The 18,079-nt window shown below is 42.9% G+C and overlaps 1 protein-coding gene across 1 annotated transcript in view; it reads left to right on the top strand.

The window, feature by feature from the left end:
* SMTNL2 (smoothelin like 2) overlaps positions 1-17,494 on the top strand; it is a 163,285-nt gene extending 145,791 nt beyond the window's left edge. Inside the window, exon 9 of the mRNA XM_068270102.1 lies at positions 15,966-17,494. Within this exon, the coding sequence (XP_068126203.1) occupies positions 15,966-16,092 (127 nt within the window). The 3' untranslated portion in view covers positions 16,093-17,494. The remainder of the gene's footprint in view (positions 1-15,965) is intronic.
* The last annotated feature ends 585 nt before the right edge of the window (positions 17,495-18,079 follow it).

Raw genomic sequence — 18,079 nt, 5'->3', positions numbered from 1 at the left:
TTTGAAACTGACCACAGTTAAATTTTTCAATCCAGACTGCTTATTATGAGAAAATTGTCCTAAGAGGCAGTCACATGTGTTGGCTATGAGGATAATTGCTGCAGTTTATGAAATTGCCATGAACGGGAATATGAGTTGTATCTCTCTGTGGTGGTTTAGCAGAGCTGACCTGCCTGGCTGAGTGGATGTTTCAGTACCATGGGGAGAGGCTGCCTATCAGAGGCAACAGCTGAGGTAGCGGCAGCAATAGTGCTGAAAGAGCAACAGCTGCGGCAGGAAATGCAGGAATATAGGAAGGGGCTTGGCCTCTCCAAATAGAGTATGGAAGAAATTTGTCCTTGTCTTCCATTGTTGAAAAAAATAATCATTTATTTTCCCCCATTTACTAATGCCTGCCAAGTCTTGAGAACACTGAGAAATCTAAGTGGCCTGAATGTCTTAAAGGGAATCTGTACTGTCCGATTTGTGCTATAAAAAAAACATACCAATCGAGTCACTGTGACCTCCTGGATCCCTATTTGCCATTTCTGACGCGATCCTGGCTTTTAATAGGATACTTTTTAAAGTAGGATACTTTTTATTCCCATAACCAAAAAGTGGGCGGAGACAAATACAAATTTAACTGGGAAAATGTAAACTGCAGCCATTCTTACACTGTTAATGGCAGGGTGCTCAAACTTTGCACAGTTGGCCGCTGGGTAACTAGGATTAATATATTCAGAAAAGTGGGTGGAGCCTATAAAAGCCAATCCTAATACACCTATTGATTTTCAAGGGGAATATTTACATTGCTGCAATTCTTGCACTGTTAATGGCACAAGCCTCAAACCTGGTACAGTTGATCATGAGGTGACTAGAGTTCAAATTGAGAAAGGGGGTGGAGCCACAAACAGCCAATCAGATTTGTTTCATTCCAATGCAAATTATTGATGCCAAACACCACAAAGCTCACAAACTTGGTGATTAATTGATTAATTGTGTGTTAGAGTTAGGAAAAGTGGGTGCAGCCAGACAAATTTCACTGGGAAAATGTAAACAGCAGCCATTCTTACACTGTTAATGGTAGGGTTATCAAACTTTGCACAGTTGAATACTGAGGTGACTGGGATTATTATTCAGAAAAGTGGGTGGAACCTACAAAAGCCAATCAAAATTTACCTATTGAATTTTTTTTTTGTAATAAAGCTTTTTATTGAAACAAGAACAAGACATACATAACAGTACTGAGAGTGTCTGGCATATAGCATATTTCAAATGCGTTAAGTGGAGTTTTTAGAGGAAGGATTCAACATTAGAAAAAAAAATGCAATATATTTTCTCTGCTGATTATAAAGACTTAAAAAAATGTAAAAAATCAGGAAATATATTAACATTTAACTAGTATAGTTAACCGATAAATAATACTCTCTTAAGAGACAGAGGAAAGCCAGAGGAGAGAATCAGGAGGGTCTAGCCCCTGAGGAAAAGAAAGAGAGAGAGGGAAGGGAAAGAAAAGAAGCCAAAAACACAAGAGTTCCTCATATATGAAGCTATTATATAAAGTAACCTCTAGTAGTAAAAGTAAAAGGTGGTGCATGGGTATCCTCCAATGACAGAAAAAAGAGGGCTATTGCAGTATGGTTCATGGCACCTATTGATTTTTAAGGGGAATATTCCATTGCTGCCATTCTTGCACTGTTAATGGCGCAAGCCTCAAACCTGGTACAGTTGGTCATTGGGTCACTGGGGTTCAAATTTAGAAAAAAGGGGTGGAGCCACAAGCAGACAATCAGATTTGTTTCATTTCAATTCAAATTATTGATGCCAAAGACCGCAAAGCTCACAAACTTGGTCATTGAGTAATTGTGTGTTAGGGTTAGAAAAAGTGGGCGGAGACAACACCAGCCAAATACATACCCAAGCAATGTCGGGACATCAGTGGGCGGAGAAAAATACAAATTTCATTGGGAAAATGTAAACTGCAGCCATTCTTTCACTGTTAATGGCAGGGTTCTCAAACTTTGCGCAGTTGGTCACTGGGTGACTGGGATTAATATTCAGAAAAGTGAGTGGAGCCTACAAAAGCCAATCAAAATCCACCTATTGATTTTCAAGGGGTAATATTTACCCTGTACCTGATACAGTTGGCCATTGAGTGATTAGGGTTCAAATTCAGTAAAGGGGTGGAGCCACAGCCAATCAGATTTATTTTATTTCAATGCATAATTATTGATGCCAAAGGCCACAAAGCTCACACACTTGGTCATTAAGTAATTGAGTAATTGTATGTTAGGGTTAGGAAAAGTGGGTGGAGCCAACGCCTGCCAATATATATATTGTTACAGTGTACTACAAGTTTTTATTACATAGTGAATTATCTGCACTCCAGTCTGGGATTCTCACAGTTTGTCAGCATGTGACAGGCATCTTCCTACCCCTTCAGCCTCACAAACTGCATCACAGACAACTGAAACTGAGAGCAGAGAGTGAGGAGTAAACAAAGCACACAGAGCCTGCAGGGGGCGTGCATAACTTGTATTCATTACTACAGAGGCAGCCCATTACTCTCTGGGTCGACAAAGCTTGACAAAGAAAAGAAGATTATATATACAGTATTACGGAGATAGTGCAACTGGAAAAGGCTGCAGTAATCTAGAGCACGTTAGAGCAGGTATAGGAACTTATAGAATAGAAGAAATAAGGCTGAAAATGTTGTTACAGAGTCTTTTTAAAAATAGTTTGTTTTTTGGTAGTTTGCAACTTTTATTGAAAGGCAGATACATTTAAAGGAAGCACCTACTACTCTCTAAAGCTTCATACACACTAGATAATTCTTAAGTGAGACAATTGTTTTCGGTCAATCTACTGCCACAGCCAATGAAAACCAAGTGCAGCATCTCCTTTTGTCTTCTACACCACAAGATGCTACTCGCTCGGGTGCCTCTCATTGCTCCTCCTTCTTCCAATAAACAGAAGACGATGCTTAGCTACAGCTGAACAGTGATTCTGAACATGTAAAGCGCTCTCTATTTTTATATTTATAGCAGCGGTTTCTATAGTGGGCCGGTCCACCAGCCACTATTTTTTTCGGGCGACTTTGGCACCCAAATGTACTGTTATAGCCAATATTAGCAGCGTTTTACATGGGCACCTACAACAGCACCCAAACTAACATGGACTACTCCCAAATTGTGTTACCCCTCACAACAGCTCTTGTCACCTCAGAACACAGATCTGAGGTTACACAGAGCTACTATGTGAGAGGCACAGTCGCAGAGAAAGCCACACTTGTCTGCAGAAAACACAGGCGTTTTCCCTTGGACATTTTTTCACATCCTTTGCACGTCGTTGCACATGCACTTTCCACCATAGACTGCCGGCTCCTTCTAGCAGTCTATGGGAATCGTACGTGCGTTGCGATTTATGTGGCAGGAAATCGGCTGTTGTTACACACGTCAACCGCGGCCAGAAAACTAAGTTGCATATTGCCATTGAAAAGCAATATGTGCGATTTGATGTCAGATCTGAAAATGCAGTGCTAAAAGTAATTTACACTGAACAATGTTTGTTTTTAAAATTCAGCAACTACAATGTTGTGTTAAGGTGGGTGTAAAACCTGATCATCTGCTGTGTTGATTTTTTTTTACTTTTTAAGAATTGGTGGTCTGTAGTTTTGCATTTGCCCTGTAAACAATGAGTTCACTCTACCCTGCAGCTCAGCAACCAGAACAAAGTGATGAATAAGTTGTTGTTCTTCAGAACTGTTATTAGCGACGTACGGAGCATATCCTGATTCTGCACAGGGCCTCTGAATCTGTCATGTCATCACTTCTTTCCAAAAAGGGTCAGGTTAAACAAATCCTGCAGCAATCTGTGTATAACTGTCATAGCAGAGGATGCAATTGAAAACATATGTGGCTTTTTTTATGTACAGAAATTCCCGTAAATGTGCACTGTATGTATTTTCTGTTAACATAACCTGCATGACCTCACTGCTTATCATTTTTGCACCTCCCTATAGACCTGCTGTATCCATTTACACACAGTGTTTTCCAGCTGACTAATGTCTTTATCTATAACAGAGGTCTTTCTGGACTACATAGCTTGGAGCAGTGATGAGTTTCTGGCATTTCTAGTATCAGCTCATCACTACATTACAGCTAATGAAGCTGTAATGAGGGCATTTTGGGACTTCCCCTTTTATTTCCATTGACGTGAATAGGTAAATTATGCGTTACTAGTGAAACCAACAGGCACTTGCAGCCTTAAAGCAGCAGGGACAGCCATACTAGCCCAGAGAACAAAAACACATCTATAAGTAGATAAATACTTGATCTACTTACATAACATGTATTCTACTGTCCACATTTTGATTTCAGTTAATTTTATATAGTAAACGAAGGGAAAACTGTTCCAGGCATTTTCCATCTTTACTGCCTCTGGCTGAAGCCAATCCTGAAGTAATTTCCTCCTTTAGGGTGGTTTCACACCAGGATGGTCGCATAACATGCCCCTAACGCAACGCCTGGTGCTCCCTGCTTTGGACGTCAGAGTGAGCCGCATTGTGCAGCTCACTCTGGCGTCCGTGATGCCATGATGCGTACTCTTGTGCGCATGCGGCATCACGTGGTCCCGCCGGCCAATCGCTGCACAGAGCGGCCGCTCCAGGAAGTAAACACTGCACGTTACTGAGTGCAGTGAAAATTAATTAGCCATGTGCCTGGCCGCTCTCCGCTCCTGCCCAACGTTACTGAGCATGTGCAAGCAGAAAGTACTGCATGCAGTAAGTTGTCTGGTGGCGCAGCGTTACTATGTAACGCAACGTGGGCACTGTGAACAGCCCATTGATTTTTCATTGCTCTGCGGTGGGGTGCGTTACAGGCTGCTCTAACGTGCGCCTGTAACGTCCCACTGTGAAACCAGCCTTACTCTTTATTTTTTTCGCCTAGAAACTGCACAGTCATATCTAGTTTGCTTTGTAAACACATGTGAGCACAGCATAGTATTTCAGCAGCTTCTGCAGAGGTGTGAGGTGTATTTCCCTTCTAATGCTGGGAATACACGTTTCGTTTTTGCCTTCGTTTAAACCTTCGTTTCGATTGTGCCTTTTGTCCTTTTCGATCCTGAAATAATCGACCGTACGGTTAATATCACCACCCACGGTTTCGGTTTTTTTTTCGATTCTGATGGTTTCGTTTTTCCAATGATCGAAGGCTGCAAAGAAACGAAACGTAGTACAGGGACGGACGGCATAAACGAATATATAATTGATCTGAACAGCCATCAAGCCTACCAATGGCTCGATTAGATGGATAAAGAGAGATAATATCAAACATGTTCGATCACTAGTCGTTCGTTTTTGGGGTCTATTAATCGAAACTATAATGAGATTATGACTATTTTCACATACGTTTTCAACACTCGATCCGTTTACCGAACGAATCGAAGGCTAAAACGAAGGCAAAAACGAAACGTGTATTCCCAGCATTAGCCTCATGTCACACTGAACTGATCCTAGCCAATCAGTAAGGAGCAAGAATGTGGGAGGGGAAGATAACAAGCTTCCCTCTTCTTGACAATGTACCACAATAGAGCCAGGCTAAAAGAGATAAGATTCATTACAGCAGAAGCATTTAGGATTATATTGGTGGTATGCATGCAAAACAGACTGCATTTAGACTACCTAATAAACACAGGACATGTGGGTAAATGGAATTTGATTTTGTGGCTGACAATCGCACTTTAAGCTGCATAAATACACACTGGATAAATACTGTATCTCCCATAATGATTGGTTGTGGTAGCATTGTGCAGCTGTGTATCCATGATCTGTGTACAGAGGAGCTGTTTGGCTCCGTGCCTAAAGGTGGCCATACATGTATTGATGATTCCTCTTGATATCCGGCAGATTCAATTACTCTGATTGAATCAACTAGAAATTGGTACCGCAAACTATACCTATTTAATCGATATATGCCTTATCGCGCCAGATGGAAAATATTGCTCGATTGTCGGTGGATCGGGAGTTCGGCGGCAGCAGCGTTTGATTGGCGGACAACCTACGTGCAAGTGTTGCCAGCAGAGCTTACTCTTCTCTATTCACTAGCGAGTATCTTCTCTCCATCCATGCCGGGCGCTGTTCGCTGTCTCTTCTCTCCTAGGGAGCTGTGTATCATGTAACAAACAGAGGCTGAACACCAGAGGCCTCTAGTGCTCATGAAAGGTACATGTCATAGTGCCTTTAGAATTTGGCCTCTAGTGTTTATCCTCTGGGTGGAGCCTCGCCGTGTTGGAGTCCCCCCCCCCCTCCTTGTTTCTACATCCTGGGCAGCACTTAGTAAGCAAAGTTTTGTATGTAAAGTGGCCAGCCATTAGCAGGTACACTGTACTTCTTATTGTTTAGTATTGATGTGAAGAAATGCCCTAAATGGCCAGAGCTCTTGGCCAACCAGAGAGTGAACCTAATATGATTAATCTTCACTGTCATGGGAGAGGCTGCTGCAATTCTGATTGCAATAGTGTCTCTGAGACACATAGACATCCTTTTAACCCAATGTTTACTTGTTTGTTTACATATTTCTAATCAGCAGCATTTAAAGTGACTGAATGGAAATCAGTAGGGAGGGTGTCAACTTCCAGGACCATGGTAGGGCTAAGCAATAGTGGAACGTCAAAAAAACAATTGTAAGTTTCTCCATGTGACCATTCTTTAAAAAGTAATTTGTGAAAATCACCTTTTACTAAAATCAGTATGGATTAGCTAGCAGAACGGTAAGGCAAAATCCAACTATTGCAGCTATTTCTTGTAAGGGTCACCTGAGTGGCAGATAAAGGCTAGTAACTGAGACAGAGAGCCACTGGGCCAGGTATCCGCACAATGAATACCAAGTAACCTGCCTTTACTGCACAGGAGGAATGACAAGAATGAAATGGATACTCTGTGGCAGACAGTGCAAGGGAAAGCTGCCCAGGAAATCGAGGAGCCAGAGACTGAGCAGGCTGCAATGCACATTCATATAGATAATACTGATAGATGTCACAACCCAGAAACACAAACATAACAAGCAGGGTCGCTGCTCAGGAGGGATTATAGTCTGGTATAAGCAGGGGAGCTGTGAACCCGAGCAGAGAAGCATATGGAGGCTGCCATATTTATTTCCTTTTAAGCAATACCAGTTGCCTGGCTGTCCTGCTGATCCTCTGCCTCTAATACTTTCAGCAATAGACCCTGAGCAAGCATGCAGCAGATCAGTTGTTTCTCACATTATTGCCAGAACAAGAACAGTAATAATCAGAATATATTTTATAACCTCTTCAATCATTACCACCAAAGAACATGCAGCAGTGTGTGCTTGTACTGCTTGGACATATGATTGTCATGTGATCTGACCAGGTTTGGAATCACCTATGGTCAGTCTGATTCTTTATAAAGCAGAGTGGGTGCCGCTGCAGTGAACCCTGTCTGGCTGGCACATGTAATCACTGTTGCTTTTGTACACACGCCCCCAGCCATAGTTATTGTGTTTGTGTTTCAGGAATGTTTTCATAATGACTTCATACTATGTTAACCTCCCTTTCTCCAAGACGGAGACAGATCGGGAGAGTGCTATGTGTGCGTCAGCCTGTCACCAACTTAACTCTCTCTGTACTGGGCCATGTCTGCTGTGTGTTGTCATTGCTATTGAATGATGTCTGTACTCCAGACTGAAAACTGGAGAATGTCTTACAATCCCAATTTTCCACTTGGAATCTTGTTGCCTTTAGTTTTAATAAAATTTTGTTTAATTTATTTGCTGTTTTGTTGTTACGTTGTGGTTTAGGTGAACATAAGCTGTATTATTTTTGCAGGATAGCGACTTTTGAATTACGCTGTGATGATGCAGACTTGTAGCTACATCATGGCATTTAACATGCCGTTGGCTTTATCAGAACACAATAGTGTATTATATATATACAGTTGTGGTGAACGTTTTATTTTAGAACCTGACATTCTATGATATTCAGGATTTCATATGGCATTTGCCTTATATTCAAATTGAATGCGCTCTACTGGGAACTTCGCAAGGTAGAAATGGAGAAGATGGCAAAAAAAGGGGAAAGATTGCCACTAATGGCTTTGATGAAGATGCCACTGATTGCCTCTTTCAATATATTTGCATTATCGATTAACCTTCTTATGGCCCATACTCACGGGCTACTTTTGTAGCACACGACAGCACACACGCGGAACAGGGATTAGTGAAGCGACGGAAGCTGTCACCGACATTCCTCTCCCCCGCCGGAAGCACCGTGAATTCTCTATTGGTTGCTATCGCTAGTCCGCATACACACGCGGACTAGCAACAATTGCGGGGAAGTTGCCGCCGCAACTGTCGCTATGCGATTGACCGCGCCAATCGCCTGGCGGCAACTGTCGCTGTGCGATTGACCGCGCCAATCGCCTGGCGACAGCAGCCACGAGCGACGGTTCGGAGTGCGCGCCTCATACTCACGGGCGACCTGTCGCCGCAACACTCGCGTGCCATGTGGTTGCGGCGACAATTGTAGCCCGTGAGTATGGGCCATTAGCGGTAATCCCGAGTCCGGCTCGGGATGGAAATCTGCAGCTCAGAGCGGTAATCCCGAGCCTGAGTGAGTTTTATGCAGGAGCTGCTGCAGATCTTTTTTTTTTTTTCCTGTTGTTAGCATCTAAATGCTTGTGTAAAAATTGCACCACTTTTAGACCCTAAAATCTGGACGTAATCATACCACTACATACCGTACTTTTGGAGTATTTTAAGCAGAAGGAAGCCTGAAGTGTGAGGAGTGTGAATATTTGATTACTGACTTGCTTTAAACATACTGCTTGCCTGTAAGTCATAAGTGAGCTGATTATTCTAAAGATAGACAACAAAACATTTGTGAAATGCTTTTCTCCCATAGGAGCCAAGGCTTATAGGCGTGTTTCATATCAGTACATAGTTGCGGTTTGTGATGTGTTTCAGAGGACAGACTAAACAGGTGGCTTTTTCAGTTTTTATTTAAATGGCTCCAGGGTTAGAGCGGTCTTGATCAGCTGTGGCAAGGCGTTTCAAAGGGTAGAGGCAGCATGACAGAAGGCTCTGGCTCCAAATGTTTAATAAATACTGTATGTCAGCCTTCATATCCCTCTTAACCTCTTTGGTGGTAATCTTGAACCAGGCTCAGGGTGGGGGGGGGGGGGGGAAACCTTTCTCCACTAAGGAGACAGATCAGGAGAGTGCTATGTGTGCCCCAGCCCATCCCAAACGTTACTGTCTCTGTACTGGGCCATGTCTGCTGTGTTGTCATTGTTCCTGAATTATGTCTGTGCTCCAGACTGAAAGCTGGAGACTGTCTTACAATCCCAATTTTCCACTAGAAATATTGTCTTCAGTTTTTGTTGTTGTTTTTTTGAAGGCACATGGGAGCTGGACTTTTGAAATCTATCTATGTCTTGGCAGAGATAAGAGGCTGTAAACAAAATGTAAATTTAACCTCAACTTAGAATTTTATCTCTGCAATAAAAGATAAGGAATAGCAGAATAACCTTTTAAAGCAAAACCTTTCTGAGGTACAACTGCAACAATAAACCTACAGTGTTTACTTCCTTCAATGTTTACATATTGGCACAGAACAAGGGCACACAGTGGCACCACTAAGACACAGCTGACAGCCCTGATTTACATTAGGTGACTACATGCTGATAAGTGGTAATTACACAGACCCCTTTCTCTAAACACATACAGAGTGACTTTCTAATCAATTATATCAATTTTCCTTGTCTGCTGTACAAGAGTTTAGGCTCACTTTAAATAGCATGGGTCAGCAACAGGTTAAATGTACAGATCTGGTATTCTCTGCTTCCATTGGCTGCATCCATCTTGAATTCTTCTTAGGCCAGAAACCCACTAGGAGTGATTTTCTGAGCGCTTTGTGATTTGAAAACTCTTGCTAATGTAATGCTATGGGTGTGATCCCACTTGAGCGATGTGATTTAAAAAAAATCCCCCATAGCATTGCATTAGCCTGACATATGTTATACAATCTAGGGTATCCAAAAGATCAGCATATAAATTGGGCAATTTGCATTTTTAAAAGGGAATACCAATGCTAGCTGCTATGTGACCATACACTAATAGATGGCCACTAGATCGATCAAAAGTTAGATCCCTCTCTGATCTAATCTGATCAAAGAGAGATCTAATTTTTCCCATACACTGCACACAGGTTTGAATCGATTTAAGCATGAAATCTATTCAGAACCCATGGAGCCACTGCTTGCCGTCCCCTGGCCTCCCCCTATTCGGCTTTCCCAGCCAGCAGCAATGCATTACCTGTCCAGCCAGCGCGAGTCCTCGGGATCCGTGGTGTCTCTCACTTCTTCCCCTCTTCCCTTCCTTTCGCGTCCTGGAGGGCGCTCTACTGTTTGAACTTCGGCTAGTCACAGGACGCGACAGGAAGTAAAGAGGAGACGGAGAAGAAAGTGAGACAGCATGGACCCCAGGGAATCTCGCCAGCCGGACAGATGATGTATTGCTGCCGTTATGCTGCGTCGGTCACCGCCGAATCGAACGCCGCAAGCGACACGCACCTGACCCGCCAGCGATCGAGCAAAATTTTCTATCGGGACCGATGTCAACGTTTGCGTTAAAGATTTCACAGCAGATTTGATCACAGTGATTGAATCTGCAGTGTATCGGCGGGAATTTGACCCAGTGTATGGGTTTCTTAACTTCAGGTTTGTTTTAAAAGCATTTTTTTCAATTAGTTTAATCCCTCAGTGAGGATCCTATGTGACACATGCAGCTGCTAATTGGTAAATTGATTTGGATTGAATTAGCTAATGAAAGGTGTCATTTGTCTCCAATTTCCTGAGTAGATTCTAAAACATCTCAGGTCTCCCCGCTAGGTATAGAGTAACTGCGCTATCTGGAAAGCTCTCCAATGTAATCTATAAAAGGTATAATTTCACCCTACTCTGATACCGCAGTAAAATGTACATGTGCTATGGCATCAGTCAAGGCCGGTTCTCTCATGAAACAGGGTGAAACATTTGCATCAGGCGGCAGAGATTACAGGGGCAGCATGTTTGTACGGTGTTTACACTAACAGCATGCAGTGAGTAGGAGGAGAAGCGAGAGCAGAGCGAGGTGAAGAGGTCATCATTGGGGAAAAGCAGCTAGTTGTGCTGTGGGAGGAGTCTGACAGTGAGTGAGGAGGTGGGAGGCAGGAGAGGAGCAGGGTTTCATTTGACTTGCACAGCAGAAGGGAGGATGTGGCACTGCTGTCCTGACTGAGGAGGAATAGAGTGGCTGAGGGTGAGCAGTTTGTTTGTCACAGACTCATAAGCCAGCCAGTGTTCTATTGTGTTGAGCTGCAGCATGTCATGTGAGAACATTAAATGAAGCAGACTAAATTTCGGGTGCTGTGTGATCATTCCAAATCAGGGGGTGGGGAACATCTTCACAAGTTTGCCTCAGGCAGCAAAAAGTCTAGAACCGGCCCTGGAATCAGTCCACCTATATGTCTCAACTGTGTTTTTTCTTTGGGGGTTTACTTTAAAGTGAAACAACGAGCAAGTTAACAAAACCCCTACAATTATGTGCATTGTGTTTGTACTGTATGTCCTACTCCTGGAATTCTAGTTTCCACCCACATCTCACAAGATAAAATACTGATAAAATACTTCCTTCCATACTAGTAGCAGTAGGGTATTGTACCATGTTAGCCATCAGTAAAAGCAAGAAGTTTTAAATCAGGATGATACCATTTATTGGCTAGCTAAAAATGAATAAGAATAAGCAAGCTTTCGGCCTTGCAGCCTTCGTTGGGCTTACATCCGAAAGCTTGCTTATTCTTATTCATTTTTAGTTAGCCAATAAATTGTATCATCCTGGTTTAAAACTTCTTCCTTCCATACATGCATCAATTTTTCAGTTAGATTCTCAGCAGATTCATTCGCACTGATCGCATCTGCCAGAAATCTGTTTCACCAAAGTGTCAGATTTTGATGGTTTTGGTCTAAAATTGATCAGAAGTATTGACCGCGCAGGGCGGAAGATTTATGCCGATCAGGGGTGGAGCAAAAACAGTGATTGATGGCTGGGCCATAATTTTGCACTACACAGAGCAGTGCATCAATGTGGTTTAAAACATTTCTTAAATAGATGTTTTTGCTGAAATCTATTGAAAATTGATGTGGTAGGATTCGATCAGTCTGATCAGAGAATGATCGGTCGTTTTCCCAAATCCGTTGGGCACATTAAGACTATGGTAGGGATAAGCTTGTGAGCCCCTCTGGTTAGTTACAGGACTATAGACACTTAAAAATGCTGCAGAGGATGTCAGCGCTGTATAAGGCCTGGAACCCACTACAAAACGCTATCGCTAATCGCAATCGCTAGCGTTTTGTATGAGCAGTTTGTAAGCGATTTCATGAGCGTTTTAGGGAGCGCTTTTAAAAAGTGTATCAATTTGCCAGCGGTTGTGTAGCGATTAGCGTTTTAAAGTCTGATTGGTCCTTTCAATTTTGTTACAGTGTGCAGTAACTTCAAAACGCTTGCAAAATCGCTCAGTGCAGGTTTTGATGAGCGATTACGCCAGCGATTATATACTTAACATTGAAGCACTAACGCTCCCAAAATGCTGCATGTCCTGCGTTTGTGATTTTTCTAATTGCAATCGCTCCAGTGGAAGTTGCCCCATCCATTTACATTAGCTGAGTGTTTTTACAAAACGCTAGCGTTTTCAGAGTTCAATAAATTTTTATTAAAAAGAAAAGGAGTAAGCAGGTATTGTTACAGCATGAACAGTAAAAATCATTCATCTGTAAATTATACAATATCATTAGGCAATGAACAGAGAACAGGATAAGTAGACTTTTCGATAAAACTAATACAACATAACGAACTCACACATATGGTTAGAGACATCCAGGATTCGAGCAAAATGGTGAGACCAATACCTAAAAAGGCGTCACAAAGGCCCCCAAAACAGGATCTATCCATATAAACATCACCTACGGGTATCCTGCCTTCAGGTTCTGTTACCGCCCAACAAAAAGGAACTGCTTAGAACAGACCCACTTATATTAGAGAAAAGGGCTCAAACCCTCCCTAAACGTTCAAAAAAATCGCCCTTGTGGGTTCCAGCCCTCAAGGGCTGCCAGCGTTGTCATGGAACATCTGTACTGTACTCATTCTAGATTCTTTACCAAGACAATCACAAATAATTCTCTGAATGGAGATCTAGCTGGTCACTATACATGCACACCCTCCTATGGCTAGCCTTGGTTGTGTGCAGATGTGTTCCTGCAGCTCCAAGTTGGGTACTGCCTATGGCTAGAAGCGTCTTGTGATTGCAAGGTGTAATGCGTAAGGTGTAATGTGTAAATACCACAGCCCAGAGATTTCAGTATTTGCATAGGAGGCCGAGGTTTCTGGAGAGCAGCAGTAGGGAAGGTGGGTATCTATCGGAGCCAACACCTTACAGAGCTGGCTGTGTGGTGAGGTGATTCATTCCTAAAACATTTTTATTTTGGGTACATTGTACCATTCTGTAAAAGCAGCAGTGCATATCCATTCAATACAGTTGCCACATTTTACAGTTAAAGTAATTTGATATTTTAAATGTTCTCTGGTGGACAAAGCGATGTGATTAGACAAATACTGAGATTGGAAATGACCGACCTACAAGTATAGTAAAAGATTAAACTGTGCTGTAGTGGATTTGCTAGAATGTCCGTCAGATAGGATGGTATCAGCGCTGCTTTAATCTGAGCACATGAAGAGCAGGTGGATGAGGGCAGCATTGTTACCAGTGCTTCATCCAAGCCCATATTAATCCGCGGCATGTAAGCAGAGATTTGGCAGAGGTCTGTGTCAGAAATCCTGCTGTTGTGAATACTAATCTTAGGCTTGGGGCAGGAGGGAACTTGTTGTGTCACTGCACATCTAATGTACGGTAATGGATGTGGCACGGGATAAAACGGATCATGCAGCGCCCTGGCAGCCCTACAGCAGGTCATCTGCTTAACTAGGAGCTGCACAAATCCCCATTCTCTCTTTCAAAGACCCCCATTAGGCAGAATTCCTTCCAGCCAATTAAAGAAAAATCCTAACTGTATCTAAATTAAAGGTGCCCATACACTCGTCAGATTGGCAGCAGATAGATAAGAAATGCATCTGATGATCTATCTGATGCGTTTTTAGAACATTTTTTACCAGGATAGAATTCCAATAGATTTCAGTTTGAAATCTATTGAAATTCGATCTGATGGCATTTTTTTGCCATCAGATTTCCATTAAGGCCAATGCAAACTGATAAGCAATCTCATCAGATCGACCTAAATTTTCCACCCTGCAAGTTCGATGGAAATCCATCGAAATCGATCGAAATCGGCCGTCGATCGGTCGATTGGCCAAACGATTTGCAATCGATCGATCGATCGATCGGGATCGATCGGTCGGCCAGAAAATCGGCTGAGTGTATGGGCTGCTTAAGGGTTTGGTAGATTAGATCATTAGTGCAAAGCTACCATGAAAGGGAGGAGTAGTAGGTAAAACATAATGGGCTATATGCAATTAACTTTTTCACCTAAGTTCTCTCCTAGGAGATCATTTTCATCTTCTCTTTAAACTAATTTTTCAGCATTTTACAATTGAAAAAGTACCCAAATATTGGTGAAAAAGTACCATCAATTTTATTTTGAGTATTTTTTTGCTTGCTGGTGGCCTAAAAGGAATTTTATGACAAGTGGTGGAAATATCACCTAGGAGAAAACTCAGGTGAAAAAGGGAATTGCATATGGACCAATGAATCTCACTTTGAAGGTAAACTCCTTTCTTCTACAGTGGGTAATGTGAGAACATCCGTTAAGTTGCTCATACTTCTAGCAATTTTAAGTCCCAGTCGACCATCCGATTAATAATTTTATGAAATCGGATGAGAATTGATGCCGCAACAAGCATGCCCGACCAATTATTTAATCCATTTCGGGCCGAAATCAGTGTCATTTCTTTATCAAGCATACTTTGGTCCAATGTGGTGCGCAACGGCAGCAGCGTTCGGTATAGCGACAGACCCCTGGCCGCTGACTCCCTCCCCCCCCCATGAAATGTTCCCCCTTTCCCTTAGTGCCAGTGTGCAGTGTAAATTCTCAATTCTCAACTGTGCCTCTGGCGCAACTCCCGGCTTATGCAGAAATGTATTGGGAATCAGTCTGTTGTGTATGGGTAGGTAGGCAATGGATTCGTATCTGACCAGATGTGTCTCATGGTCCAGTATGGGCACCTTTAGACTTTAAGACCTTCAGGACTTTTAGTCCTATCTATTCCCCATTGAGGTGATTTCTTACCATATGAAGGAAATGAGAATAGTTTTAACAAGAGGTGGATAACAATCAAAACATTTCCTTTCTCAGCTCAAGTGGGAACACAGCTTTAAAGGGAGTCTGAAGGCAAATTAAAAAAAACAGATACTTTCCTAGGGAGAGGGAAGACTCTAGGTCCTATAGAGCCTTCCCGCTCTTGTCCTGGTCCCCTCGTTCCAGCGATGTCTTCCCCGTTAGCAGACTGCTCTCACCACCACAGGAGGCTTCGGAAGTTTTCTCTCTCGCATGCGCAATACAGAACCGCCCATCTTTGGGAGCACTTGGGCTCACGCAGATTACCGAAGCCTCCAGCAGCGGAAGATTTGAATGGGGAGACGGTGCTGAAATGAGGGGGCCATGGGAGGAAGAGCAGGACCCAGAGCCTGTTTTTTTGTTGTTTTTTTCTTTATTTTATATTGGCCTCAGGTTTGGCTGAAGGAGACGGCCCTGATTCAGGATGCTTTTCACCTGAGTTCTCTCACAGGACATGATCTCTTATTTAAAAAATTACCCTTCTATGTATAATCTGTATAAACATACTAATGTGCAGGCAGACGTGTTGCTTTCATATAGATAGAGGCTCTCTGTTAATGGCTGTTTCTTTATCACATTTCAGGAAATTGGCCCACTGCGACCGGCTCATTGAAGTTGAAGATATGCTGATGATGGGCAGGAAACCGGATCCAATGTGTGTATTCACTTATGTCCAATCTCTCTATAACCACCTGCGACGTTTTGAGTGATTCCTCGCCCAGCATTGCCTGCTCCTGTCAAGTTTCCTGTCAGCGGCACTGGAGATTGTCGGGGGCCTTTTACCCCCTTCCCTGTAACAGCATCCAGCAACCTGACAATAGAAGACACATGTTCTCATGCATCTCTCCTCCATTGACACTGCGCCTGCCTCAGGCAGCATGACAAGTGAGAGATAACACAGGAATGTCCACAAGGTGCTGGGAGCGCTCTATTTTTACAAAACCATTTACAGTTAATGCTTCACACAAGAGGAGATGGGTGTGTTGCTTTTTGTCACCTCTGGAGCTGTTTTGACAATGTTTGCACCTCACTCTGAATGACACCCTGGTGTCTCATTGTCTAGTCAGCTGTACACCACAGTTTGTCCTGCAGGAAATGGATTCAGTTGAGAGACTCTAGTTTATATTATCAGGCAGCCATTAAGCATGGTCACTCTGGAGAAGACCTTGTCTGTGTCATTTGGAGGGTTATTGCACTGAACTTGCTTTAGTTTTTAGTATTGATCTGTTTTTTAATATCCTCCTTAGGCATGTATTGACAGAACACAAGTCTTCCAGTGTGTGCCATTAAGTCACAACCTGTATATTTTATATATTTTTGTTTTTACCTGGTATAATTTTAAGTCTTCTTGTGTCTTTTTAGCTGTTTTGCTTCCCAGGCGGTGCAATAAGGGAGACACTATGGACTAAAGTGATCTCGTGTGTGAACCAAAGAACGCTGAATCTTATTTATCTGTGTGTGAGACGTTTAATATTCTCAGTGATTTTTCATCAGCATGTGTCTGTATTGGTGGTTCTACCTGCCGGACAGATAACTTCTTTGTACAAATTTTGCGTGTGAAACTCTGTTTAAAACGAATCTTTTGTAAAATCTTACTTAAAATAAATCTGTAGGCAAAAGAATGCATTAATTTAACAGCCAGCCCATTGAGATGCTGAGTGACTGATGGTTATTCTGGCCAAAGCTGGTAAGAGCCTCCAGTATCTGCACTATGGCCAGGAGACTAACTTGCTGCGTGTGGATCATACCATCCCTATTTCTCCCAACCTGATGCCCAGTGTTTTATATGGAATCTGTTTTCTATTCCATCATAATAGCTGTGGGTTGGGTGGACATTTGGATTTGCCACCAATGAAACTGGATGCGCTATCAGTTGGGCACTGATAGTCATGGTGAGGAAGTAATCTCAACTTCTGCTTTCAGCATTACATGAAACCCCTGACTAGTCCTCCATCCAACCCTTTCCAGGCTAACCCCAACCTTGCCCAACTGCCCAACACTAACTATAACCTTTTTTACGTCATGATGGACTTTTTTTTAGCTATTTCTGTAACACCCTGAGCTTATCTGGGGCTTCTTATGGTCCCCCACAGACGTCCTGTGCCCGTGCAGCCACCCACCGATGCTCCGGTCCACGCCTCCGGTTCACTTCTAGAATCTCCGACTTTAAAGTCGGGAAACCACTGCACCTACGCGGCCATTTCCTCGCTCCCACTGACGTCACCAGGAGTGTATTGCGCAGGCCCACCTGTGCAGTATGCTCCTGGTGACATCAGCAGGAGCATGGACATGGCCATGATGGCGCAGTGGTTTTCTGACTTTAGAGTTGGAAATTTCAGAAGTGAACCGGAGGCGGGGACCGGAACATCGGTGAGTGGCTGCGCGGGCACAGGACGTCTGCGGGGAACCATTAGAAGCCCAGGGTAAATTAAACTTACTTTTTTTTTCTCCCTACCACCCTACAGTAGTCCTTTAAATAGAACCAGTTACATGAAGGTTTTTGTAATAATTTGAACCTGCGCTCTTGCTGTTATGTTTTTAGAAAGAAAGAAATACTCGGGTACCGCGGGTGGGTCACGCTAATAGCGTAACTCGTGGTACATGCTGCAGGTAGCAACTGTAATATTGCTGTGGGCTGTCTGTGCATGGGAATATTGCTGCACTCTTGTGTGTCAACCTTAATATATGGATGTCTGT

The sequence above is a fragment of the Hyperolius riggenbachi genome, chromosome 2, assembly GCF_040937935.1.
Source record: "Hyperolius riggenbachi isolate aHypRig1 chromosome 2, aHypRig1.pri, whole genome shotgun sequence".
NCBI lineage: Eukaryota > Metazoa > Chordata > Amphibia > Anura > Hyperoliidae > Hyperolius > Hyperolius riggenbachi.
The sequence above is the reverse complement of the archived record's forward strand: the minus strand, read 5'-3'. Positions and strand labels throughout refer to the sequence as shown.